The sequence below is a fragment of the Aotus nancymaae genome, unplaced genomic scaffold, assembly GCF_030222135.1.
Source record: "Aotus nancymaae isolate 86718 unplaced genomic scaffold, 86718_ANA_hifiasm-v0.15.2.pri h1tg000046l, whole genome shotgun sequence".
NCBI classification, from domain to species: domain Eukaryota; kingdom Metazoa; phylum Chordata; class Mammalia; order Primates; family Aotidae; genus Aotus; species Aotus nancymaae.
In genome coordinates this window covers 25,648,240-25,673,966 of record NW_026988460.1, presented here as the reverse complement: position 1 = coordinate 25,673,966, position 25,727 = coordinate 25,648,240, and the positions used below count along the sequence as shown (strand labels likewise).

Genomic DNA, 25,727 nt, shown 5'->3' with positions numbered 1-25,727 from the left:
TGCATCTGGGGTCTGCATCCCGTCTGTCTGCCTCCCCACTGCCATCCTATATGGCCTCCCTCTGGCGTCCTGAAGAGAGGGAAATTCACAGAAACCCAGTTGTGGGCACCAGCTTCCTGCAGAGCTGTGCTGGGGCAGGGAGCTGATGAGATCTGTAGCTCTAGTTAGAGAGGGAGGACCTGTGTCCCATGAACAGCTGTCAGCGGGAAGGGAGAAACTGTTGTGACTACTATCAGATAAGCGGCTTCTATCTAGCAGACACATACTTAAATGCCAGGCCTTTAATTCTCAAAACCACCCAGTCTTTCCACTTTCCTGGTGGGAAACTTGAGGCCTGCACATGTCTGTGAGTTGTCTAAGGGACACAGAGGAAGTGAGTGTCCCACGGGGCAGGATCTAACCAGCTCCATCTGGCTCATTACCTCCCCTACATTCAGGGGCAAGGATTTCTCCTCAAGGAAGACAATTTTTAAAATTTAGACTTGTCTAATATGGAATAAAAAATGGCTTCCACCACTGGACTCCAAGACCCATAGCAGGGCAGAGGCTAAGTCTACACACCAGCACAGATCATGGCATGCAGAAGAGATGGATAATAAGCTGCAGAATGAATGAATGTTAAGCAGGTAGTGAGCAACCCAACACTGGAGGTGTGTAAGCGGAGGTAAAACAAACAACAAACAAAAAACCAAAAAAACGACCTAGAGAAAAGGACTCAAACATCTCAGGCTTTGCGATCCTTCTGAGAACCCAAATCTAAGCCACATACTGCTTGGCTCTCAGATCCCTCTCAGAATCCCCCCTGGGGGTCCATTCTCCTCTTGCCTGCAGCTAAATCTCGCCCACTGCAGCAACGACCAGCCAGAGTGAGGGGTTCTCATGGGAGGGAAGAAATAGCTCTTAGGAGGGAGAGAAGGAGGAAGACTCTGGACTTGGGTCACCTAGTGCCTCATGCAGAGCCTGAGGACCCCAGCCATCGGGGGTCAGCACACACTGCCGGCCCCACAGGCTCCACACTTCCAGGCCTGGCTCAAGATTTCTCTACCAGTGCCACCAGCACTCTCTGGAGGTCAGCCCTCAAGTGGCCCCTCTATGGGTAGGACCTATTCAGGGCATGGGGAAAGCCCCACTCAGGAACAGAAGGGTCTGGCTGCAGACAAAGACTTCTTGAGGTTCACAGAGCTCCTCCAACACACCACACTCCTCACACCTCTAGCCTTGGCCTAGGCACTTCCCTCTCCTGAAACGTCCTTCTTTGGTGCACCTGCCAAATTCCCATCCTTCTTCCAGGGCTGAATTCGGGTAGAATATTCTTCAGGAAACACTGAGCACAGTGTGCGCACCCAGCAGACACTCCATACACGGCAACGCTGCCATGGCTGTGCCTCCTCTTCTCTTTACCCCCTGGCCCTCCTTAGTCCTCTTTGCTTCCACAGCGCCCGAGATCCTCCATATCATGCTCAAAACTCTGCATTTACAATGGACTGTCTGCTTGCTTCTCCCTCCCATTGGATTCTGAAGGCTGAAGGCAAGATCTGGGATTTTTCTTTCTTTGTTTCTAGCATCAGCACACACGAGGTGCTCAGTCAACGCCTGGAACAGAGCAAGCTCATAGGCCCTTACCACGGCCTGTCTCTCCCACTGCACACGATGCTCTAACGAAGTACAAGGAGGCTGGGAGAGGCAGCTGTGGCGGACAGGAACAAGGCATGAGAGGAGAAGAAGTGCAGGAGCAAGAGAAAAACTGCCCAGCAGAGGGCTTAAAAGGCATGGCCACTTGGGGGTCCCATTATTGGGGCACTCAACAGCCACTGGCGCTGATACAGCTACACCCTAGGCCTGGACACTCCCTGGTAGGCAAGACTACAGCCGTCCAAGCAAAAATGTTCAATTATATCCCATCTCCTACACAGTAAAGAAAATGCTGTACTTGGGTCACAACCCCTGGCTCCCTCCTGGGCCTCTGCCACCATCCTGCCAGGAGGCCTGGCCACAGCAACTTTCCTTTCTGGACCTCAGTTCTCTGAGCATTAGATAAGGTGGTTGACAGATATTTAAGGTGGGGATGTGGGCAACTACATTTTGCCAACATTCCACTCAAAATCATTCAAATAACAAATGTCCCGTGGGCTGTGGTCTCCAAGGGTGAAGCTCTCAGCTGTCTGGAATGATCCTCACCCTCAAATTTCTGCTCTTTTCTACTCTCCTCCCACCCACTTCCACTTGTCCTTGAATAATGGCCCTAGAAAACCTCATAGAACTTGGCAGTTCCAGAGCTTGGCTTGGGGACCGGGCACTTACCAGAAATAGGTGCCGGGGGCGTCTGTTTTTCCCTGTTACTTTCATCAGCGTTCCTTCCTTCAGAAACTCCTGTGGGGAGAGAAGCAGACCTTGGCAGTCAGGCTGAGGCCCCTTAATCCCAGACAAGGGTGTAGGGAGGCCCGAGTGGAAACTTAAATCATAAAGCCTCCCAGAGAACCCAAGGGCAGCTCGCAGATAAATCCCTGCTCACGGGAGGTGCTGTATATCCTAGAGCAGGACCTGGATCGTAGTCCTGAAAGGCACCACCCTGAATGCCAATTCCTAAAGTCTAAATCCCCAAAGTCTAAAATGCTTAACATCAAAAATTCCAAAATCAGGCTGGGTGCCATGGTGTGTGCCCATAGTCTCAACTACTTGAAAGGATCACCTGAGCTCGGGAGTCCAAGACCAACCCGGGCAACGTTATAAGACCCTGTCTCAAAAAAACACAAAACACCCACAAAATTCTAAAAATTGCAATCACAGAAGAACTGCATTATGTTAGGTGGAATTATTACCCTGTTACTGTCTTTGTTTGAAAATTAAGTATGACTGGCCGGGCGCGGTGGCTCACGCCTGTAATCCCAGCACTTTGGGGAGCCAAGGCGGGGAGGTCAAGAGATCGAGACCATCCTGGTCAACATGGTGAAACCCCGTCTCTACTAAAAATACAAAAAATTAGCTGGGCATGGTGGTGCATGCCTGTAATTCCAGCTACTCAGGAGGCTGAGGCAGGAGAATTGCCTGAACACAGGAGGCGGAGGTTGCGGTGAGCCGAGATTGCGCCATTGCACTCCAGCCTGGGTAACAAGAGCGAAACTCTGTCTCAAAAAAAAAAAAAAAAAAAAAAAAGAAAAGAAAATTAAATATGACTTAGGAAGATGCACTCGAGTGCCAAGTTGACAAGGGGTGAATTTGTGATGGTTAACTGTTAGGCATCAGCTTGACTGGACTGAGGAATGCCTGGAAACCTGGCAAAGCAGTTCACCATGCTCTGTATTACATCCTGTATCATTTCCAATACTGAAGGTATAAATTGGGTACAAACTTTTACAGAGTTCTAATTCATTTTATGCATTTTTTTTGCAAATTTGACTTCATGAAAAGTACATTATCACAATGTTGAACTTGTGTTTAAGCACTGTGTATATACTTAAAAACACCAACTTCCTCAATGAATGGAGATAACCCTTGCTTCTGTGAAAGACAATTTTTCCTGAGATCTTAGCTCTGTGGGTGGCTGCATATACCATAGTGACCCATCACAGATTTTAACTGAGCTCATCAAAAGACTTCGGTTATTTGTCATGGTATTTCAGATGACCAGAATTATAAGGCTGGTGCATGCAAGTACTAACCATAGTGACATACATGGATAAATTTTCCTGTTTGACTTTTTTATGAATATGGTTTGTGTGCTCATGACTGTTTGACCCATGAAACTATTGTTAGCATACAGCAACACTTATGCTTGCAAAATTATGTATGTTCTTAGTCCCAATTTTATTGTATAAAGTGGGCTGTGAAGTGTTCCATTGTGTTTTTATGTTTCTTTTTTGGTTTGGTTTTGTTTTGAGATGGAGTCTCGCTCTGTTGCCAGGCTGGAGTGCAGTGGCAGGATCTTGGCTCACTGCAGCCTTCGTCTCCCGGGTTTAAGTGATTCTCCTGCCTCAGTCTCCCAAGTAACGGAGACTACAGGTGCACGCCACCACGCCCAGCTAATTTTTGTATTTTTAGTCGAGACAAGGTTTCACCATTTTGGCCAGGATGGTCTCAATCTCTTGACTTTGTGATCCGCCCGCCTCGGCCTCCCAAAATGCTGGGATTACAGGCGTGAGCCACCGCACCCGGCCCAGTTGTGTTTTTATGTTTCTTAAATCCCCTTTTTAAAAATATAAATATCTTTTAAATATGTTTCTAAATTATTTTTTCCAGAATTATATTTTTGGGATTTTGATCTTTTGGGATTTCAACATTTGGGATCATGACACTCAAGACTGTGTCTTTCAGGATTCTGGGTGGTCCCAGCCATGACTCCCTCCTTGGTTTGTACCCACGAGGAGTCCATTCAAGAACAGAGCCTCTGAAGGTCTACTAAAACAGATGAAGACCTGGGAACAGCTGCTATAGCCCCCTTAATTCTGGATATACAAACAGACATTTAAGAAATAATTTACCAAACTTATGATCCTGGTCAAAACACTAAATGTAACGTCACAGAACCTCAGACCCGTGAGACACCTGCTAATCTCGAGTAAAAGTCCTCTGAGCATGCACTTTCATTCCTTTGTCTCTTGTCCTTTATGGAGCATAACTGGTAATGAACATATTTTTTACTACTTTTAAGCTGAGTTTTATGTTTTCCATTTGGAGCTTTAAAGAGAATGAATTTATCTCTTCAAGAATGTTATTTTTAAGAAATTTTCTAGGGGCTTGCTCTTGGGAGATCATTTTCTGTTTTCCCAGCAACTCTGCACTAAAAATACTTGGTGCTTCCTCTTCTTGGAGGTGAGGAGAGCCACAGGGAACATGAAAAAAATTGGCTCTGAGTCTTTAACTGCCCTGGGGGCAACACATAGGGTGGGGAACCCCAGGGAAGGCAGCCCAGGGCTGCAGCCAGGAGAGCCCAGTGAGCCCGCACCCACCCGCCTGCCTGCCCTCCATGGTAGACAGCACCTGCAGCCAGGCCTGTCTGGGGCCAGCCCAGTGAACAATGGGACTTATCGGAGCCTCGCCTGGCCACCCTCTGCCCCTGCCCACGGCGGCAGCACTCACCCTTCCTGGCTGGAGGAGATCCCCTTGGCCCCGGACGCTGTGCTCAATGTGGACCAGCTTCTGCAGGTTTTCCTGTGGGTGGGAATGGGGCAAGGGGGGAGATTGTCAGGGCCCCTTCCAGGCGTCTTATCTCCTCTGTAAGGCATGGCATTGCTTCTGTATCAGACAAAAATGAAGGCCGGAAAGGCCTGCCCCAAATCCAACCTCCTGTACGAGGCAGGACTGGGACCCGAGCCTGGGTCTGCAGGGCGCTACCACCATCGCTGTGTGTGCCGTGGAGGCGGCTGCCTGGCCTTGCCGTGCTGCCCAACATCCCTGTTTTTCTCTGGACAGCAGCTCCTACTCTCTCTAATCCAACGTCCCTCGTGAGGCCTGGAGCATGAGAACTTCACCAGACCCAAAGCTGGCCTCAGGCTTTCTTGGCTTGCAGCCCAGGGGGGTCTCCAAGGGGGAGCAGTCCCAAAACACAGCACCTGTGGAGGAAACTGGGTCCACACTCTGTGAAGCCTCATGGTTAGAAAAATAAGTGTGCCCTGTCAGTACCTCACTGGCTTAGCCACAAAATGTACAGTGACAGTCCCCTGTCTCCTCTGCACAGCACCCCACAATCCTAGATACGACAAGTGCCCACCCCCGCACCGTAGGCAGGTGCTCCTTGAACCTTACACAGGGCAGGTTCTAAAGGCAGAAGGTCAGCACTGTGAGTAGATAATCTACCCTGAAAAGTCTTTTCCATTATCTATGGTTTGGGGCGTAAAATTTTATATAGTAAAAAATGAGTAACTGTAGTTCCATTTCTGCTAATGATGTAGGAAATATAAGAGAACACTGCTCACTGTAGTGAGAAAAAGCCAGATAACCTTCAAAATCATAACTTTGCTTCAGCCTGTGGGAGAGCAGGGGTCACAAGGCAACCGAGTGCGCTGGGTTCTGCCTGGCAAGCCCATTCACAGAGGAATGAGACGCAGGGACTGCCGCACCCCTGGCGCCACGCAGGAGGCAGAGGTGACTGGTTAAAGGAAGGTAAGAAGAGAGCAGAGAAAACGTCAATAAATTCTTAAAGGAGAAGTGTGGACTGGTGCCAGTTTAGAGTAATGGGGAGCTGCAGACCGAGGGAATCTGTCTTTACTCAAAAGCGCTCATTCACAAGTCTCTGCCCACAAGGAAGACCAGGGTAGGGCAGGGCCACATGCAAAACCCTGCCCACTTCCTCAGGCCCTGTCTCATGCAAGGCTTCAGCTCCCCGGGGAGACCAGGAGACCTCCCACCCCCAGAGCCCAGGCAAAGATCTGCTGCTCTAGGGAAAGAGAGCAAAAGCTGCACCATAGGAGGGGGGCGGTAACCCCTTGGACCCAGTACTATGCATCAATGCCTTGCTGGGGGAAAGCCAGAAACCTGTCTAAGGCCAGCCACAGAGCCACAGAGCTCAGCTGCCATGGAGGGGTGAGCCTGGCTCACAGGCTCTGCTTCAGATGGAGGCATGTGCCCACCATAAGCCCAGCACTGAGTAACACAGGGCAGTAGCCTGCTTCTGGGAAGGACCAGAGCATGGAGAGAGGCCCTTCCTGTGGTGCAGGGAGGGCTAAAAGCTGAATATGGAGCAGTAATGAGAAAAAACCTCTTTGACCCACCCCGCAGGTCACAGCAGTCCCTGCTGGAGAAGCATGAAGCCTGGCAGGCACTGAAGGTTGATGACATGTCAGCAAAACCCAAACCCAGCTCAGGTGCCGACTGGACTGACCTGACTGCCCTGTCCCCCACCGTGAACAGCATGACCAAAAAAGAGGCTTGCCCACCTTGGGGGGTGAATAACGATTTATCTCAGTCTCTACAGTGCTTCTACATATAGTACCTGGCTTTCAGTAAGAAATTATGAGGAACACAAAAAGCAAGCAAAAAACTCCCAACCTCAACTCATTTTCAAGAGGAGAAAGCATTCCACAAACCAGAGTGAGAAGGGACACAGGTGTCAGAGCCATCAGACCTTAAAGTAGCTCTGACTGGGGGCTAAAAGGACCTGGCAGGAAAGGTGAATACCACCTATGAGCAGATGGAGGATTTTGGCAGAGATGAAAACCATACAAAAGAGTCCAGTAGAAATTTTAAAAGTAAAAAATCAGTATCAGAAATAAAGAATTCCTTTGACAGGCTTAGCAGCAAACGGAACACAGCTGAGGAAAGACTCCACGAGCTTGAAGATAGACTAGTGGGGATGACCACACCGAAACACAGAGTGGGGAAAAGAACAGAGCATCCAAGAGGATTTCCCAAAATTCATGAATGACAACAAACCACAGATCCAAGAAGCTTGAGAATCACAACTGGATAAAGAGCATCCGACCCTCCACAAAACACACACAGACACATCACAGCCAAACTTCCCAAAATCAAATCAAACGAGATCTTAAAGGCAGCCAGAAAAAAAGGGACACGTTACACAAAGACAGACACTCATGAGCACCACAGCAGTCTTTCCGCCAGAAATGATGTAAGCCAGAAGACAGTGGAGTGGCATCAAAGAAAAACTGTCAATCCAGATTTCTATACCCAGGAAAAATATCTTTCACAAATTGTTCAAGGTAAATTGAGCAATTAAGTTTATGGGTGGTGGGAACCAGGTTCTCGCTGTTGGAGTGAGAATTTACAGATAAGCAAGGGGAGGAGGCTAGTGTGGTCATGATTAGAATGGGAAACACTGGTAAAAACTCCTGGTAAAAAACAAGTACACAAAATACAATAAAATAAAAATAAATTAAGGCTGGCCATGGTGGCTCATGCCTATAATCCCAGCACTTTGGAAGGCTGAGGCAAGAGGATTGCTTGGCACCAGCCTGGGCAATATAGTAGGCCCTCCATCTCTACAAAAAATAAAATAAAACTCATGGGTAGTTTACTATTCAGATACAGATGGTTATGTATGGAAATATCTATAGATATGGGTATATGCAAGGGTTGGTATACACATACATTTCTTTGCTGTCAGCTAAGGAGGCTTAAAAGTAATGATACTGCGTTAGCAGTGAGTGTACTTAATGCCTGTATGTTGGCTTCTAATACGATTATCCAATTAATGCAACCAGGGCTCCATGGAGAAATGACTGATTCTAAGACTGGGGCACCAAGAAATATGTAAGATGAGTGATCCTGGAGCACCTTGCACTGCCAGAAAGTAAAGAAGTGCTCAAAACACACACACACAACCTCAAAATCTATATTGATGGTGCCACGTGAAAAGGGCACAGAAATCCACTGAAAACACTCCCAACAGCTAAAGCTGAAACAATTCAAGAAATAAAATAAATAAGGAAGTATTGGATTATAACCCAAAGTGTAAATAACTATCCATGAGTCCATACTGATATAAATGACTTCTTTTTTTTTTTTTTTAGACGGAGTTTCGCTCTTGTTACCCAGGCTGGAGTGCAATGGCACGATCTCAGCTCACCGCAACCTCCGCCTCCTGGGTTCAGGCAATTCTCCTGCCTCAGCCTCTTGAGTAGCTGGGATTACAGGCACGCGCCACCGTGCCCAGCTAATTTTTGTATTTTTAGTAGAGATGGGGTTTCACCATGTTGACCAGGATGGTCTTGATCTCTTGACCTCGTGATCCACCCGCCTCGGCCTCCCAAAGTGCTGGGATTACAGGCTTGAGCCACCGCGCCCGGCCATGACTTCTTCATATATAATGACTAGATACACTAGTCAATGAGGGAGAAGAGACAAATCTCCCAGGCAGAATTCCACATAACCTAGATAGCTGTGGTGCCCTCAAGGGGAGGGAGCATAACACCCACTCCTAAGTGTACGCTGCATAAACTGACTTTCTCCCAAAGGGCACAGAAAAGGGAGGGGTGAGAGAGAGCAGCTCCACAGTGGAGAAACCTGCCACCAGGTGACTTCAGCCAGTTGACCAAGGTCAACATCAACAGTGGTAAATCCTGTTGCTAGTATGTGTCCTTCATATGATGGGATGAAAAGTACTCCTCTGTGAGCCTGTTCCCAGATAAACATATAGCCAGTCTAATCAGGAGAAAAACATCAGACATTTCCACCAGAAGGGCATCCCGCCATATACCCGACCAGTAATCCTGAAAACTGTCAAGCTCATCAAAAGCAAGGGAAATGAGAAACTACTGCAGTCAAGGGGACCCTAAGGAAACAGGGCCACTAAACAGCATGTGGGATCCTGGCTGGGACTCTGGAACAAGATGCCAGGCGAAACTAAGGGAATCTGAATGAACTAGGGTCTTCACTTAATAATCCTGTATCAATATGTGCTTTAATGTAACAAATGTAGCAAACTAATATGAGATGTTCACAACATAGAACACTGTGTGTAGGATACATGGAGACTCCCTGTACTATGTTCTCAAACTTTTCTGTAAATTTAACATTGTTTTTAAAAATACAATCCGCTCAGAAAGCAGAATGGTGGTTACCAGGGGCTGGGGAGGGGACTGAAATGGGCAATTAGAGTTTAACGGGGAGAGAGTTTCAGTCTGGGAAGAGGAAAAGTTCTGAAGTTGAATGGGGTGACAGCTGCATGCAATGTGAATGTGCTTCACACCACCAAACTGCAAAAGAGTAAATGCCCGGGCACAGTTCCCACCCAATCCAAGCAGGCATGGGCTAGGGGGCCTCTGGTCCAGAGCAGGCCCCTGCTTCCCAGCACAGCATCCAACTTCAGCCTTGGAGAAAGCCAGGAGGGTATGTGGTTATCGGCTACTCTGCTTCCTCCTCTGGGTGGGGCCGCGTGTGCAAGCTCTCCTGTAGGAGGGAAGATGTATCCCGGCCTGACCTCGTTTTTCTCTCTGGAAGCAGAGGCAGCCTGGCTAAAGGGAAATGTGGAGAACCCAGCCCATCTGCTGCTATTCCTCTATAAGGCGCTGGATCCCAAAGCACCTCTACTTTTTGGTTGCACTGAGAGACTCTCACTGTATATAAAGGATGCCAAAATGATGAGGAGCAAGGAGGTCATTGCAGAGCAGAGAGAGAGAGAGGGCCAGATGAAAAGGCCATGTCTTGCATGCGTATGTTTACTGCAGCATTGTTTACAATAGCAAAGACTTGGAACCAACTCAAATGCCCTGCAATGATAGACTGGATAAAGAAAATGTGGCACATGGAATACTATGCAGCCATAAAAAAGGATGAGTTCATGTTCTTTGGAGGGACATGGATGAAGCTGGAAACCATCATTCTCAGCAACCTGACGCAAGAACAGAAAACCAAACACCACATGTTCTCACTCATAAGTGGGTGTTTAACAATGAGAACACATGAACACAGGGAGGGGAACATCATACACTGGAGCCTGTCGAGGGGTCGGGGAGCTAGGGGAGGGATAGCAGGGGGTGAGGGGACTGGGGAGGGATAACATTAGGAGAAATACCTAATGTAAATGACAGGTGGATGGAAGCAGCAAACCACCATGGCATGTGTATATCTGTGTAACGAACCTGCGTGATCTGCACATGTACCCCAGAACTTAAAGTATAATTAAAAAAAAAAGAAAGAAAGAAAAGGGCATGTCTGACCCATGTGGAAAGTGGCCCAGAAACTGGCCTGTGTAATTCATACCCAGCCAGCTCAGCCTCCAGCGTCAGTCCACCCCTCACCAGCCAGCCCGACCTCTCTCCCTAGACTCTGGTCCTACCCTGCCATCCTGTCCCTGTCTCCCACCAGCCATGGTAGGTGGCTCTCTGAACTCCAGCATGTACCATCCCACCTCCATGCCTTTGCCCAGGCCAGCCCTCTTCCTGGCACCCCTTTTTCTCGGGCTTGGAACCATTCTCAACACAGAGCGCCGACATGCCTACAGCTTAGCAGGGCAGTGAGCGTGTGGATGCAAGTAACCCTGGTGGTCACTTGAATAGAGCTGGGATGCAGGGTCAACTCTGCCCTCTTTGGCAGAAACCCAGCAAACACCTGATCAGCGTCTAACAGAGTCACACACAGTCAGAATCAGATCTGTGCTTCAAGCCACGTCTTCTAGTGGACTAGTGATTCTCAAACTTTTGTGGTCCTAACATTTACCCAGGGTGCTTATTAAAAATGCAGATCTCTAGATCCTACATGCAGAAGCTCTGACTGGGAGGATCTAAGGTGTGCCCAGGAACTAGGAGTTTACAAAGCACCACAGGTGCTGATGCGGGTGGCCTCGGACCACAGGGGGGCATTGCTTATCAGGTCTCCACAAGTCTGCAGCCCCTCTCATTGTTGGAATGGTGAACCGGAGGCCCAGAGAGGGGCACACAGTGCCTGAGGTCACACATCAAAGGTCAGAGCCAGAACCGAAGGCTCTCTGTAGAGTCCCACAAGAGAGATAGTTGCCTGCAGCCCCTAGGAGTGGAGCATCAGAAAGCTGACCAGAGCGGGTAGGGAGGTGCCTGGAACCTGTGTCTGAGGAAGGGGGCCGCCGGGCTGCACTCACCCCTTGCTCCATGCTGTCGTTGGCACGGTCTGTGACTTTGGAGATGAGGCTCAGTGCACCTGGGGAGGGATGCAGAGCAGGAGTTGGGTCACTGCAGGAGGGACATCAACTTTCCCCACTCAGGTCACAGGCCTCAACCCCAGCTTGGCCACTACTGCCTAAGTGACCTTGACAGTGATTTGACCACACTCAGGCATGCCTCAGTTTCCCTGGCTGTAAACTGAATATAATAGGGACCATCCTGGCAGGTGATACAAAGGGACAGCCACATAGAATTGGGAGGAAACAGGGAGACTGTGGTAAGCTTTTCAGACCTGGCACACCCCTCCTATCACCAAATTCTGGTGACCCGCATCCCCCTCTGACGGGATGTCCTCCCATCCTAGGATGTCCCTACAGCTGAGGTGAGGGGGGATCCATCTCAGAAGAGCTGGGGTTCTCACAGAAGTCCTGGACGTGTCATATGCAGAACCCACCCAGCTGGTGGGGAGGGGACTATGTCCTGGGCCTCGGAACTGGTGCAGGGTCCCGGTTTTGGGGCAAGGAGGCAGAGCAGGCTCAAGTACCTCTCTCTGCGTTCATGCGGGACTCACCCTGTGTGTTGTCATACTCAGCGGAGTCCGGGCAAAGGTTGTTTAAGTAGTCTGTTGGTAGGACGAGAGCCAGGAGTCAGCTACTGGTGAGGTCAGCCCCTCCTGCCCACAACCGTGACCCCTCTCTTGCCAGAGTTGGAGGTTCGAGAAGAATGAGGCATCTACCCTCTCTCCCCTGCTGGTCCCATCACGATACCATGATAGCATAAAACCAGGCCCCCAGGACCACCGTCAGCATTGCTGCCACAGCTGCTTGTCACTCACTTATCCAACAGACACCCACTGAGTGCCTGCTGTGTGCCTGGCACTGGGCCATGCCTTGGAGACAGACACAACAAGGTGAATCCATCTTTAAGCAGCACACAGTCCACTAGTGGAGACAGACGTGGATATCAACACAGCAGCGTCCTGTGGAACCTGTAGTGCATTCATGCTCTCCAGGCTCTGCATCCTCCAGCCCCTCCCCCGTGACTGCTCTTCCATCTGCTCATTCTGTTCTGGCCATGCTGGCTTTCTTGAATGTGCCAAGCTTGTTCCTACCCCAGGGCCTCTGCACTTGCTGTTCCCTCTGCCTGGCACTCTCTTCAGATCTTCATATGGCTCATGTCCTCACTCTACTGAGATCTCTGTCCAATGCTGCCTCCTCAGAGAGGTCTTCCCTGATCACTGAGTCTAACATAGCAGCCCTGTTCCCTCTGTCTCCTTAACTTGTTTTATTTTCCTTAAGAGTTCTTAACAGACATTATCTTTTGGCCTTCTTATTTGCTTGTCTAGGGTGTAAGCTCCACAGTGTCCCCGAGTTTGCTGTTTGATTCACTGCTGCATCTCCAGCATCCGGCGTGGGACTTGGTACACAGTAGGTACTCAATAATTTTTGGATTAGATGATTGAATTCTCTAGTCCCTGGCCCTAATGTATTTTTGAGGAGCCCCAGTTGTTACCTGGAATTATATATCCATGCCTACATATGTACGGTCTGTCTCTCTCACTAGGACATCAGTTGCCCAGGGCAGAAGTCCCTGTCCATTTGGGAGACACTTGGATAAATGGGTCTGGAGCTCAGAACAGATAAGTGGGTGTTTCCAGCAGGCAGAGATAGGGGAAAGGGCACAGAGAGGGAAGGGAAGGCGACCCAGGACTGAGCCCCGAGAAGCGCTGATGTTTATGGTGCAGTGGAGGATGGGAGGACACCAGCAGGGACAGAGAAGGGACAGAGATGGGAGGGAAGTGGGAGAGAATATGCCACAGAAACCCCAGAGGAAGGCACTCGAAAGCAGGAAGTGGTCAGGGGTCTAGCAGGTCCAAGGCTGAAAATGCCCACTAATGTGGCCACAAGGAGGGCTCCAGCGAAATGAAGAGATGGCCAGCTGAGGCAGGGAGGAAGTGCAAGCTGGGGAGGGGTGTCACCGGGTTTTTGTGTTTTAGGGTTGGGGTGGCCACTGGAGGGAGCTTTCTAAGGTGGCAGGAGGTGGTTCAGGGGGCTCAAAGCTCAACGGGAGGGAAGATGATGGCAGAGGCCACCCTTCCCCAACACCTGCCTGCCACCCTCCTCAGAGGCCTTCCCTGCCCCTCCACCTCAGTCCCCCATGAGCTCCTGTGGGGCCCACCTGTGAGAAGCACTTGATACTGGAAGAGGCGCTGAACCACCCGCAGCAGCCGATGCTTTGCAGTCTGGCCGCCTCCTTGTACATTCTGCTGCTCTCAAGAGAGGGGAGGAAAAACCTTATCAGAAACTCCTCCCAAGGGCACCAGGCTTACAGCAGCCCACATACTCCATCCCATCCACACCTCTTCCTGGCACAGATGAGCTTCTCCCTCATCTCCAAAACCAGGTTCTCCTCCTGCAGGAAGCTCTTCTGGATTGGCCCGGCCCTGCTGTAACTAATTATCACTCCGTCATGTTACCAGTTGGTGCTATACTCCATATCAAGCCTGAGTCCCTGCTTTTCTCTTAATCTTAGCAATGGAGGAAAGCTCCCTCTTTTTCTGCCCAGGAAAACTGGATCCCCAATTTGTGGCTAGTACTGGGAATTTCCTTGAACATTCCAATGGCTGGGGCACTAGCTTGGTTGGTGCTTTTCAACTGGGACAAGAAAACTACCCCTGAGAGCCTTCTTATAGGTAGCACTCACTGCACTGTCATCTGCTGCCCAACAGGGGATGTTCTGGGTTCTCCTTCCTGATGGGTCATCCTCTCATCCTTCTGGCCAGGTCTTCCCTGTCTGCTCCCCAGCCCCAGACCTACCAAGATGTCCCACTGATTTGCATTAAGCCCATCGCCCAACCCCTGCATCCTTACAGCAGGGTCTCAGAGGATCAAGTGACCCACCTCAAATTCACGGACAGCAGCTGCCAGCCGGGGAGAGTGGAGGCAATTCTCACTGAGCAGACCTAGGTACCTGTCGAACTGCAGGATGTGAGTGGCGTGGTGATCAAATCCCTGCTCCCGGGTCAGGAAGACGTCAGCTATCTTCTGCTGGCTCTCCCTGCAGTCAGAGGGGAGGGGGATGGGATGCTGAGAACTCAGCCTTGTAACCAACAGAGGGTTAGAAGCGGGGGCCTGGAGTCATATCCCTGGGTGCAGATCCCAGCTCAACCCTTGCATAGTTGTTTTACTTTGAGTAAACGACTTAACACTTCTGAGTTTGGCTTTCCCATCCATCAAATGGAGATACCATTTCATACGGTGGTGTTTTTATCCCTCTCCATTCTCCCAGTGCAACAAAAGTAGAGCCTTGGGGTCCAGGGACTGCTCACCAATTTGACAGCCTTTCCTCCAGCTCCTCCAGGATGCCTTGGTGAAGTTCGTAGATGACTGGGAGTTCACTCAGGCCCTGCCTCAGCTCCTCCCGGGCCAATGTGTCTCTGCCTTCATGGTCCATGTCATCCAAGGCCCTCATGACAGCTCCATGGAAATCCTGAAACGCCAAAAGGCCTGTTACCCACAGGTTGATAGGACTGAGCACAAGCCCTCCTTGGCAGATTTCCCCTGGGGCTTTGGAGCCCTGCCCTATATGAAGGCAGCTGTGAGACCTTAAGCCAGTGTCTCCAGACCCAGTGGTCTCACCTACAAAACACAGATGGCCACATGCACCTGGTGACCATAGGACTGCCTAAGCCGACACCCAACCCAACACCTGCCACAGAGCAGGGCTCAACACACACTCGCTCTCCTCTCCTGTGGCCACTTGGTGAACACACTTCCTTTACAAGACAGGAGAGAGATTATGTAATTCCTTCTTTAAAGAAGCAGAAGGTTAGACGGGGCGTGGTGGTTCATGCCTGTAATCCCAGCACTTTGGGAGGCCAAGGCAGATGGATCACGAGGTCAGGAGATCGAGACTATCCTGGTTAACACAGTGAAACCCTGTCTTTACCAAAAAATACAAAAAATTAGCCGGGTGTGGTGGCACATGCCCGTAGTCCCAGCTACTCAGGAGGCTGAGGCAGGAGAATCGCTTGAACCCAGGAGGCCAAGGTTGAAGTGAGCTGAGATCACGCCATTGCACTCCAGCCTGGGTGACAGAGCGAGACTCCATCTCAAAAAAAAAAAAAAAAAGCAGAAGGTTTTTGCTTTCTCATTATCCATCTTTGAAGAGGTTCATGTGCTATGTTGTTTCAAAACAAAATCTAAGGAAATAATAGGCATCCACCCTATGGTGTATTAAGCAGTCACTAAAAATGATAAAGGTGGTGGCTACGTAGAAATATTCACATCACAGTGAAGGGATGCAGAGCTGTTTCCACACCCTGACGTAACAGTGTAAAAAGTGAGCAGAGGCGAAAGCTAGGACAGGACAACGTGCAAACAGTGGCTGTGTCAGGAGTACAGAGTTAGGAATGACTGTTCATCTTGTTGTCTCTATTTTCTAAAATCTATCATGGTTAATGTACTTCTACAACTAAAATCAATTTAATAAATGTAAGAATTGTATCTGGGTTCCCTAGTCTGTTCCATGCATCCTGTTTTTAATGCAAGTACTGTGCTGATTTGGTGACTAAAACTTCGTAGTAAATTTTGAAGTCAGGTAGTGTGATGCTCCCAGCTTTGTTCTTTTTGTTCAGGATCGCTTTGGCTGTTGGGTCTTTTGTGGTTCTGGGTAAATCTTAGGACTTATTTTCTATTTTTGTGAAGAATGTCATGGAATTTTGATAGGGATTGTATTGGCTCTATAAATACAATAAATAATTGCTTTGGGTAGCATTGCCATTTTAGCAATATTGGTTCTTCTAATCCATGAGCATGGAACATCTTCTCCTTTTTGGTGTGTGTCCTCTTCAATTTCTTTCATCAGTGTTTTATGGTTTTCCTTGCATAGATCTTTCACTTCTTTGGTTAAATTGATTCCTAGGTATTTTATATCCTTTGTAGTTATGATAAATGGGATTGCTTTCTTGTTTCTTTTTCAGATTGTTCACTGTTGGTATATAGAAATGCTACTGATTTTTGTATGTTGACTTTGTATCCTGCAACTCTGCTGAATTTGTTTAACAGTTCTAATAGTTTCTTGGTGGAACCTTTGGTTTTTCTGAGTATAAGATCGTGTCGGCTGGGTGCAGCAGCTCATGCCTTTAATATCAGCACTTAGGGCCAAGGCTGGGGGATCACTTGTACCTAGGAGTTCAAGACCAGCCTGGGCAACGTGGGAAAACCCCAACTCTACAAAAAAATATGAAAATTAGCTGGATGGGGTGGCAGGCATCTGTGGTCACAGCTACTCAGGAGGCTAGGAGGATCACCTGAGCTTGGGAGGTCAAGCCTACGGTAAACTCTGATTGCACCACTGTACTCCAGCCTGGGTGACAGAGCAAGATCCCGTCTTAAAAAAAAATCTTGTTGTCTGTGAACCCACGTATAAATCCACACAATTACAGCCAACTCATCTTTGACAAAGGTGCCAAGAACATACACTGGGGAAAGGAGAGTCTCTTCCATAAATGGTGCTGGGGAAACTGAGTAACTATATGCAGAAGAATGAAACTAGATCCCTATCTAACACTCTACACAAAAGCCAAATCAAAATGGATTAAAGACTTAAATCTAAGACCTCCAACTATGAAGCACTAGAAGAAAACGTTGGGGAAATACCCTAGAACATGGGACTAGGTGAAGATTTTCTGCACAAGACCTCAAAAGCATAGGCAACCAGAGCAAAAATAGACAAATGGGATTCCATCAATCTAAAAAGCTACTGCACAGCAAAGAAAACAATCAACAAAGTAAAGACACAACCCCCAGAATGAGAGAAAACACGTACAACCTATTCATCTGACAAAGGATTAACAACCAAAATATATAAGGAGCTCACGCAACTCAAACAGCAAAAAAGCCCACATAATCTGATTTTAAAATGGGCAAAAGATCTGAACAGATATTTCTCTGAAGAAGACATGCAAATGGTCAATAGGTGTCTGGAAAAATGCTCAACATCACAATCATCAGAGAAATGCAAATCAAAACTACAACAAAGTATCATCTTACTCCTGTTAAAATGGCTTTTATCAAAAATACAGGCAATAACAGATGTTGGCGAAGATGCAGAGAAAGGGGAACACTTGGTAGCGAGAATGTAAAATAGTACAGCCGCTACAGAGAACAGTATGAAGGTTCCTAAAACATTAAAAATTGAACTACTGGGAGGATCACTTGAGGCCAAGAGTTTAGACCAGCCTGGGCAATATAGCAAGATCTCATTTAAAAAAAATTAGCTGGGCCTGCACATGTAGTCTCAGTCACTTAGGAAGCTGAGGCAGAAGGACTGCTTGAGCCCAAGGGGTCAATCCTGCAGTGAGCCATGATTGTGTCACTGCACTCTAGCCTAGGTGACAGAGTGAGACCCTGTCTCAAAAAAAAAAAAAGATTAAAAAAAAAAGAAGATTGGGAGGCCGAGGAGGATGGATCACAAGGTCAAGAGATCAAGACCATCCTGATCAATATGGTGAAACCCTGTCTCTACTAAAAATACAAAAAATTAGCTGGGCATGGTGGTGCGTGCCTGTAATCCCAGCTACTCAGGAGTCTGAGGCAGGAGAATTGCCTGAACCCAGGAGGCGGAGGTTGTGGTGAGCCGAGATCGCGCCATTGCACTCCAGCCTGGGTAACAAGAGAGAAACTCTGTCTCAAAAAAAAAAAAAAAAAAAGAAGAAGAATGACCAAATGCTCTAGCAATTGCACTACTGAATAGATATTTAAAAGAAAGAAAACCAAATATATCAAAAAGATATCTGCACCTCTTATTTTTTGCAGCACTATTCACAATAACTGAAGTATAGATTCAACCTAAGTGCACTTCAACAGATAAATGGATAAAGAAAACGTGGCATATAGACACAATGGAATGGTATTCAGCCATAAAAAAGAATGAAATACTATCACTTGCAGCAACACAGATGGAACAGGAGATCATTATGTTAAGTGAAATAAACCAAGCACAGAAAGACAAATATTGCATATTCTCACTCATATATGGTAGCTAAAAAAGTAGATCTCATGAAGATAGAAAGTAGGCTGGTAGTTATCAGAGGAGGGAAGGGGGTGGCAATGAAGAGCAGATGATTAATGGCTACGGATATACATTTTGATAGAAGAAATAAGGCCGGGTGCGGTGGCTCACACCTGTAATCCCAGTACTTTGGGAGGCAGAGGCAGGTAGATCACCTGAGGTCAGCAGATCGAGACCAACCTGGCCAACATGGTGAAACCCTGTCTCCACTAAAAATACAAAAATTAGCCAGATATGATGGTGGGCGCCTGTAATCCCAGCTACTCAGGAGGCTGAGGCAAGAGGGTCACCTGAACCTGGGAGGCAGAGGTGGTAGTAAGCAAGACTGCACCACTGCACTCCAGCCTGGGTGACAGAGTGAGAATCTGTCTCAAACAACAACAACAACAACAAAAAAAAAAAAAAAAAAAAGAAAGAAAAGAAAAAAAAAAATAAGACCCAATGTTAGATAAATCAGTATGGTGACTATAGGTTACAATAATGGATTGTACATTTCAAAATAGCTAGAAGAGGCCAGGCATGGTGGCTCACATCTATAATCCCAGCATTTTGGGAAGCCAAGGCAGGAGAACTATGAAGTCAGGAGCTCAAGACCAGCTTGGACAATATAGTGAGATCCCATCTTTACAAAAAAATTTAAAAGGTTAGCTGGGCTTGTTGGTGCATCACTGTAGTTCCAAGTATTACTTGGTGAAGTGGGAAGATGGCTTGATCCCAGGAGTTCCAGGCTGCAGTGAGCTATGGTCGCATCACTGCACTTCAACCTGGGTGACAGAGTGAGACTCTGTCTCTAAAAATATGGAAATAAATAACCAAACAAATAGCTAGAAGATAATAATTTGAATGTTTCCAGCATAAAGACAAATATTTAGGGTGATACATATTCCAAGTACACTGATTTGCTCTTTACAGATTATATAAACATATTAAATTATCACATACCCTGAAACTATGTACATCTATTATAGATTTTTTAATAAAGAACAAAAATCTATAAAGAATATATTTCTCACAAGAAAAATATTTTACCTTCAAATACATTTGCTTGTGCATGAGGCCCAGCTCTACAATTTTAAATACACAGCTAGGGGTGAGGGTAGGAATCCTGAAATCACCTTGAGCTGTGGAGTAATACATATTGGGAAAATCCCAGGGTCAGAGATAATGCACTCTCGCCCAAACGGAGAAGTTCAAATCACCCTCAACACTCAGGAAAGATGATTCCTCTGCCTTGTTGGACTGTCTCCCTGATGGGGAGCTCCCTATGGGGCAAGACATCTCACCCCACTGCTGGACAGTTTCGTTCTTTCTAGTTTTGAGATGAAGTTTCGCTCTTGTTGCCCAGTCTGGAGTGCAACGGCACAATCTGGGCTCACTGAAACCTCCGCCTCCCAGGTCCAAGTGATTCTCCTACCTCAGCCTTCTTAATAGCTGAGATTACAAGCACCCACTGCCATGCCCAGCTAATTTTATGTGTTTTTAGTAGAGACAGGGTTTCACCATGTTGGCCAGGCTGCTCTTGAACTCTTAACCTCAGGTGATCTGCTCAGCTTGGCCTCCCAAAGTGTTGGGATTACAGGCATAAGCCACCGAGCCTGGCTTGCTGGACAGTTTCTACTGCTGGAAAGTCTTCTTTAGGCCAGATGCAGTGGCTCACATCTGTAATCCCAGCACCTTCGAAGGCTAAGGCAGGAGCATCGCTTGAGCCCAAGAGTTGGATGGACACCAGCCTGGGCAGCATGGCAAGACTGCAAAAAATTTAAACATTCTCCAGGCATGATGGTGCCTGTCTATATTTCCAGCTACTTGGGACGCTGAGGTGGGAGGATCACTTGAATCTGGGAGGTTGAAACTGCAGTGAGTTGTGATGGTGTCACTGTACTCCAGTCTGGGTGATAGAACTAGACCCTGTATCAAAAAATAAAATAAAATAAAGGTCTTTTTTATATAAGGATCTAAAAGTGGAAAGTGCCTGAGAGAGGATGGGCAGCCCTTCCTCCGGGAAGCCTTTGTGGCCTTCTCTCCCCAAGTGAAGGCCAGAAGCTTTTCTACCCCTCCTTGCAGGGGAACAGCAAGGGGTAGAAAAGAGGACAGGGAGGTGGGATGGGACAGAGAGGGGAAATGGGGAGAGAGAGAAAGAAAACCAAGGAAGCAGAGCCAGTATACAAGCATGGCGGGGGGAGAAGGAGAGAGAGGGGGGCAGAGAAGAAGAGAGAGAAAAAAGGGGAGAAGGGGAGCAAGAGGAGAAGGGAAGAAGGAAGGGGACACGAAGGGAGAAGAAAGGAGGGCTCCAAGACGAGACGTAGAGGCTGAGAGACCCCCTCGCACTGTGCCTCCAACATCTGCCCATAGGCACGTGCCTGCACCATCAGACAGGGAGAGCAGATGTGGAGTTTACAAAGGTCTGTGCTTCCTGAACACCTCATCCTGTCCGGTGCTGACCTTCTGCTGCTGTGACCTGCTCTGGCCAGAACTATGGGGAGGGCACACAGAGGGCAGCCCACCCTGGCTTGCAGTCCCAAGGAGGGAGGATGAGCTGGTTCCTGCCTGAGACTAGCCAGCCCCAGTCCAGCACAATTCAAGGTCTCAGGAAACCTCCAGCCCCAACATGAAGGTCAGAAACCCTTCAGGGGCTGAGTCTTGAACTAACAAATGAACTCTCTGGGATGAAGGTATGTGTGTTCCTATGAGGAGGCTACATGCCTGAGCTGTAATGAGAAACTGAATGTCCTTGTACAGGAGCTATCAGAGCCTTTCCTGAAAACATGTTTCAGAAGACACAGAAGACGAGGGTGGTGAGGAGGGCAGCAAGTGCAGAGAGCAGCTGGATGGAGGTCGTGGGTAATTCTGACTTCTGCCACAATTGGCTCTGGGGTACTGGGGTCATTCTGAGCCTGGGGTGGAGGTTTCCCTGCTGACCTGGGGCAGGAGGACTCTGCAACTCTTTCCCTGTGAGTCTCCATGTTTAGGACCTAGCTTCCAGCCCTGCAGGCTTTTCTCAGCCCTGGCATCCCAGGAAAAGGAAGAAAAACAGCTCTGTATCCTGATGAGGGCAATGACCCCTCTTGCATGGGCACTGGCTGACAGAGGGCTTTCAACACACTCTCATTTGTTCTGGGCTGGGCTCAAGCCCAAACATGCCACAGGGTACTGAACAACTAGGCAAGCTGTCGCCTGTCTGAGCCTCAGTTTCCTCACCTGTAAAATGGGGATCAGTACCACAAAGTATAGCAGGAGGCTGCAGAGAGGCTCTTCCTAACGATTACAACTGCTTTGTCAATTGTACAGTGCCGGGAGAGAAAAGGAAGAGCAGGCAAAGACAAGACCGGCTGCATTTGCACCACTCTCCAGGGAGCTTAAATATTAATTGCTCTGCAAGCTAGTTTCTCGTCTGTAATTAATTCTCACTGATCAACTTAGTCCCAATGGGCAGGACAGCCATCATCAACATGACTCACTTCAAAAACTGGAGCGTAATCAGAATTGCCACAAACATCCGTTCTTAAAACTCGTGCACTGGCTGGAAGTGCTGAGTGCCAGCCTCACCATCCATCACTCCCTGAAAGGGTTCTGCTGTCTCATCAACTTGGGTTCATCATCACACCTCAGTGTCCTGGTAGCCATCTGAGAGGGAGGAAGTGGGTAGGAGGCACCTGGCCCTCATTCCTTTATTCATTCAGCAAATATTCCGAGTGCCTGCTTTGCACCAAGCCCTGAGGAGACAGTGGGAGCATGGAGAGATGCATTTCTGCCCTCAGAGAGTGTGCAATCTGGGTAACTGTTCCAAAGCCATGAGTAAAAAGACCATTTCAACACAGGGGCTTAAGTGTTGTGATGGGGAAAACCATAGGAACCAGCAAACCAGAGAAGGGAGACCTGGCTCGGCCATGGGAAAGTCATCCAAGGAGGCAGTGCCTACACTCAGGTCAGAGGCGAGTGTTTCAGGCAGAAGGGACCGCAGGTGCAAAGGCCCTGAGGTAAAAGAGGAGCTGAGGGGTGGAGTATGGTTTGGGTGTAGTGTGTAACTGTGTGTGCAATGATCGCACAACTGAAAACCATGAAATTTTACACTTTGAAGGACTGAAATGTACTGCATGAGATTTCTATCTCAATAAAGCTGTTAAGAAAAAGTAGGTAGGGAAGTCACAGATTGAGAAAATATACACAATGCTCAGATCTGAAGGTGGACTTGTGTCCAGAATACTTGAAGAGCTACTAAGAACAATATGAAAAAGATATTTCAATTTAAAAAAAAAAAAAAGCAAAGGGAACATTTAAAAGAGTGTTCCCAATGGCTAATAAACAGAATGAAGGATTCAATTGTTTTAATCATCAGGGAAATGCAAACTGAGCCGCAGGGAGACACCACTACACAATTGCCAGAATGGCCACGAGTACAGAGGCCAACAAGGATACCAAGACGTTGGCAAGAGTGTGGAATAAATGCTGTTCTCATACGCTGGAGGGGGAACACATACTGTTTTAACCTCTTTGTTAACCTATTTGGCAGTTGCTAGTAAAGCTATGTCTATGCTTACCCTGTGACCCTGCAGTTCCTCTCCTGGGTAAATACCAAGGAGAAATGACTGCAGGTGTTTATGGTGACGTTCACGGCATCTTTCTATTAGCCCAAATGGGAAGCCACCCACGTGTTCATGCACAGGAGCACAGACAACCCAACTGTGGACTATCCCTACCAAAGAACACTCATACCCATGAACAGCTGTCTGAATCTCACAGACTGTTGAGCTAAAGCAGCCTGATATTTAAGAGTACATAATTTAGGATTCCATTCCTGTGAGGTTCAAGAATAGGCTAAACCAATCTCATGTGACAGAAAGCAAAACAGTGGTAACCTGGGGGAGGGTATGACAGGAATCTTCTGGGATGATAGAAATGCTCTATCCGGGCAAGTGTACAAACACACGCCCCTGGGAGAGGGAGGACAAGCCAGGACTCCCCATTTATTTTGCCTCTCCTCCAAACTCCTCGGGGCCCCTCCTGCCCTCAGCACCAAGTTAAACTCCTTGGCCTGGTGGCCATGTCCCTGCGGGAGCTGGTGCAGCCACCTCTGCAGCTGACTGCTCACTTCTGTGTAACAGTGGTTCTCCAATTTGAGTGTGCATCCAAATTACCTGCCAGGCTTAGGAAAACACAGATTGCTGCCCACCCTCCATTCTGCCTGAGTTTCCACTTAGCAGGTCTGGGCTGGGGCTGAATAATTTTCATTTTTCACAATTTCCCAGGTGATGCTGATGCTGCTGGTCCGAAGACCATGCTTTGAGAACCACTGCTTTCTATGAATCCTCTTCTCCAGCCTCTGTGTCTGTTCTGCATGTCCATTATCCAATATACAACTTGCTGATCTTTCAAAGCTATTTCAAAGGCCACCTCCTTCATGAAGCCCTCTTGAGTTACATCAGCAGTCAGTCTACAGGCCTCTCAAGTATCCTGCTCCAGAAATCTGGGGTCAGAGCCTGAAGGAAGCTACCCTAATCTCAGAAATGTCTTTGAAGTCTATTATTTTAACTTAAAAAAATGTACATTTTACATTAGCCTTTGAATTAGATCCATATCTAGTTTAATTTATTTAAAATTATGTATCTGGAGCAAAATGGAGATTCTTAGAAAATATGCCATGTTTAGCCAGAGGCCTTTAGCCCTCCTGGGCACCTGTGCACAGCTGGGGCGGGATTACATGTATGTCAGTCTGAAAAAGCAACAGCTTTTACAAAACATTGCACTGTCAGACTATTCATGCATCCTGCATGCTTCTCTTACCTCCCCTCCAACTAAGAGAGAGTAGTGCACCTCGTTCACTTGTTTTCACCCTCAGATTTGCTCAGCTTTGTTCACAACTGTGCTTTATGTCTGCTACAATCATTACAGATCATTGCTGTGTTACAGATCAATTAAGTAAAAATCTTTGAGGGCAAAACCTGAGCATCTGTATTATTTTTTTGGAGGAAGGATCTCACTCTGTCACCCAGGCCGGAAGTGCAGTGGTATGCTCATAGCTCACTGCAGCCTGAAACTCCTAAGCTCAACTGATCCTCCCACCTCAGCCTCCCAAGTAGCTGGGATTACAGGCATGCACCACCAACTCTGGCTAATTTAAACAAAAAAAAAATTTTTTTTTTTTTTTTTTTTGTAGTGACAGGGTCTCACTATGCTTCTCAAACTCCTGGCCTCAAGCAATCTTCCTGCCTTGGTCTCCCAAAGTGTTGGGATTACAGGTGTGAGCCACCATATCTGGCCTAAATATGCCATTCTTAACTGACCTCTGGGCCTTTGAAAACGTTGATCCCATTGCCAGGCACAGCCTTCTTCACTGTACCCCTGCCTGGCTATTCAACACATTTTTCTCTGGACATCCCTCTCCAACTCCAAGAAGACTGGGCTGGATGCCTCCTCTGAGCCCCCAAACCTCAGTATGCCCCGCCTCCACTGCGTTACTATTGTTCTTTTTCATGTCAGTCTCTCTCTCTAGACCATCAGTGCTTTGAGGGCGGAGACTTTCTCTGCCATCACTCATTCATACGTCACCAAAACAGGGTGCTCAGGAAGTTAATTTAATTTTAATTTTTTTTTTTTTTTAGGGACAGGGTCTTGCTATGTTGCCCAGGCTGGAGTTCAGTGGCTATTCACAGGTACGATCAAGGTACACTTCAACCTGGGCTCAAGCGGTTCTCCTGCTTCAGCCTCCCAAGTAGCTAGGACTACAGGCATGCACCGCATGCCTGGCAGGAAGTCTTTTTTGACTGAAGAAAGGATGGGACTGCTAGAAGGAGAACGTGCTCCACCATCACTCATTCATTAGATACATGCTGAGCACCAGCTGTGTACCAGGCATCACAAGCCACTGAGAACAAGGGTAGAGTCCAGCTCTTTGCCCTCAAGGAGCTCAGGGGTTTAGTGATGAAGGCAGATAGCAAACGAGCACCTAAAAGCAGCCCCCAAACATGAAGCAAAACCTGACAACTGGTGGAGAGACATACAACCCAATAATCATAGCTGAGATGTCAATACACGTCTCTCATCAGTGAACAGAAAGTGAGGATGCAGAAGACTCAACAGGATCCATCGGCCCGACCTATGCAGCATCCACAGAACACCCAACAA

The 25,727-nt window shown here is 47.8% G+C and overlaps 1 protein-coding gene across 2 annotated transcripts in view; it reads right to left on the bottom strand.

Moving 5' to 3' along the window:
- FGD5 (FYVE, RhoGEF and PH domain containing 5) overlaps positions 1–25,727 on the bottom strand; it is a 124,711-nt gene that overhangs the window by 20,084 nt on the left and 78,900 nt on the right. For both annotated transcript variants that reach the window (XM_012472658.3, XM_064362073.1), the window contains 7 exons: positions 14,860–15,020; positions 14,432–14,588; positions 13,710–13,797; positions 12,103–12,153; positions 11,510–11,568; positions 5,077–5,148; positions 2,302–2,370 (listed from right to left, as the gene is read on the bottom strand). In XM_012472658.3, coding sequence (XP_012328081.2) covers positions 2,302–2,370; positions 5,077–5,148; positions 11,510–11,568; positions 12,103–12,153; positions 13,710–13,797; positions 14,432–14,588; positions 14,860–15,020 — 657 coding nt within the window. The remainder of the gene's footprint in view (positions 1–2,301; positions 2,371–5,076; positions 5,149–11,509; positions 11,569–12,102; positions 12,154–13,709; positions 13,798–14,431; positions 14,589–14,859; positions 15,021–25,727) is intronic.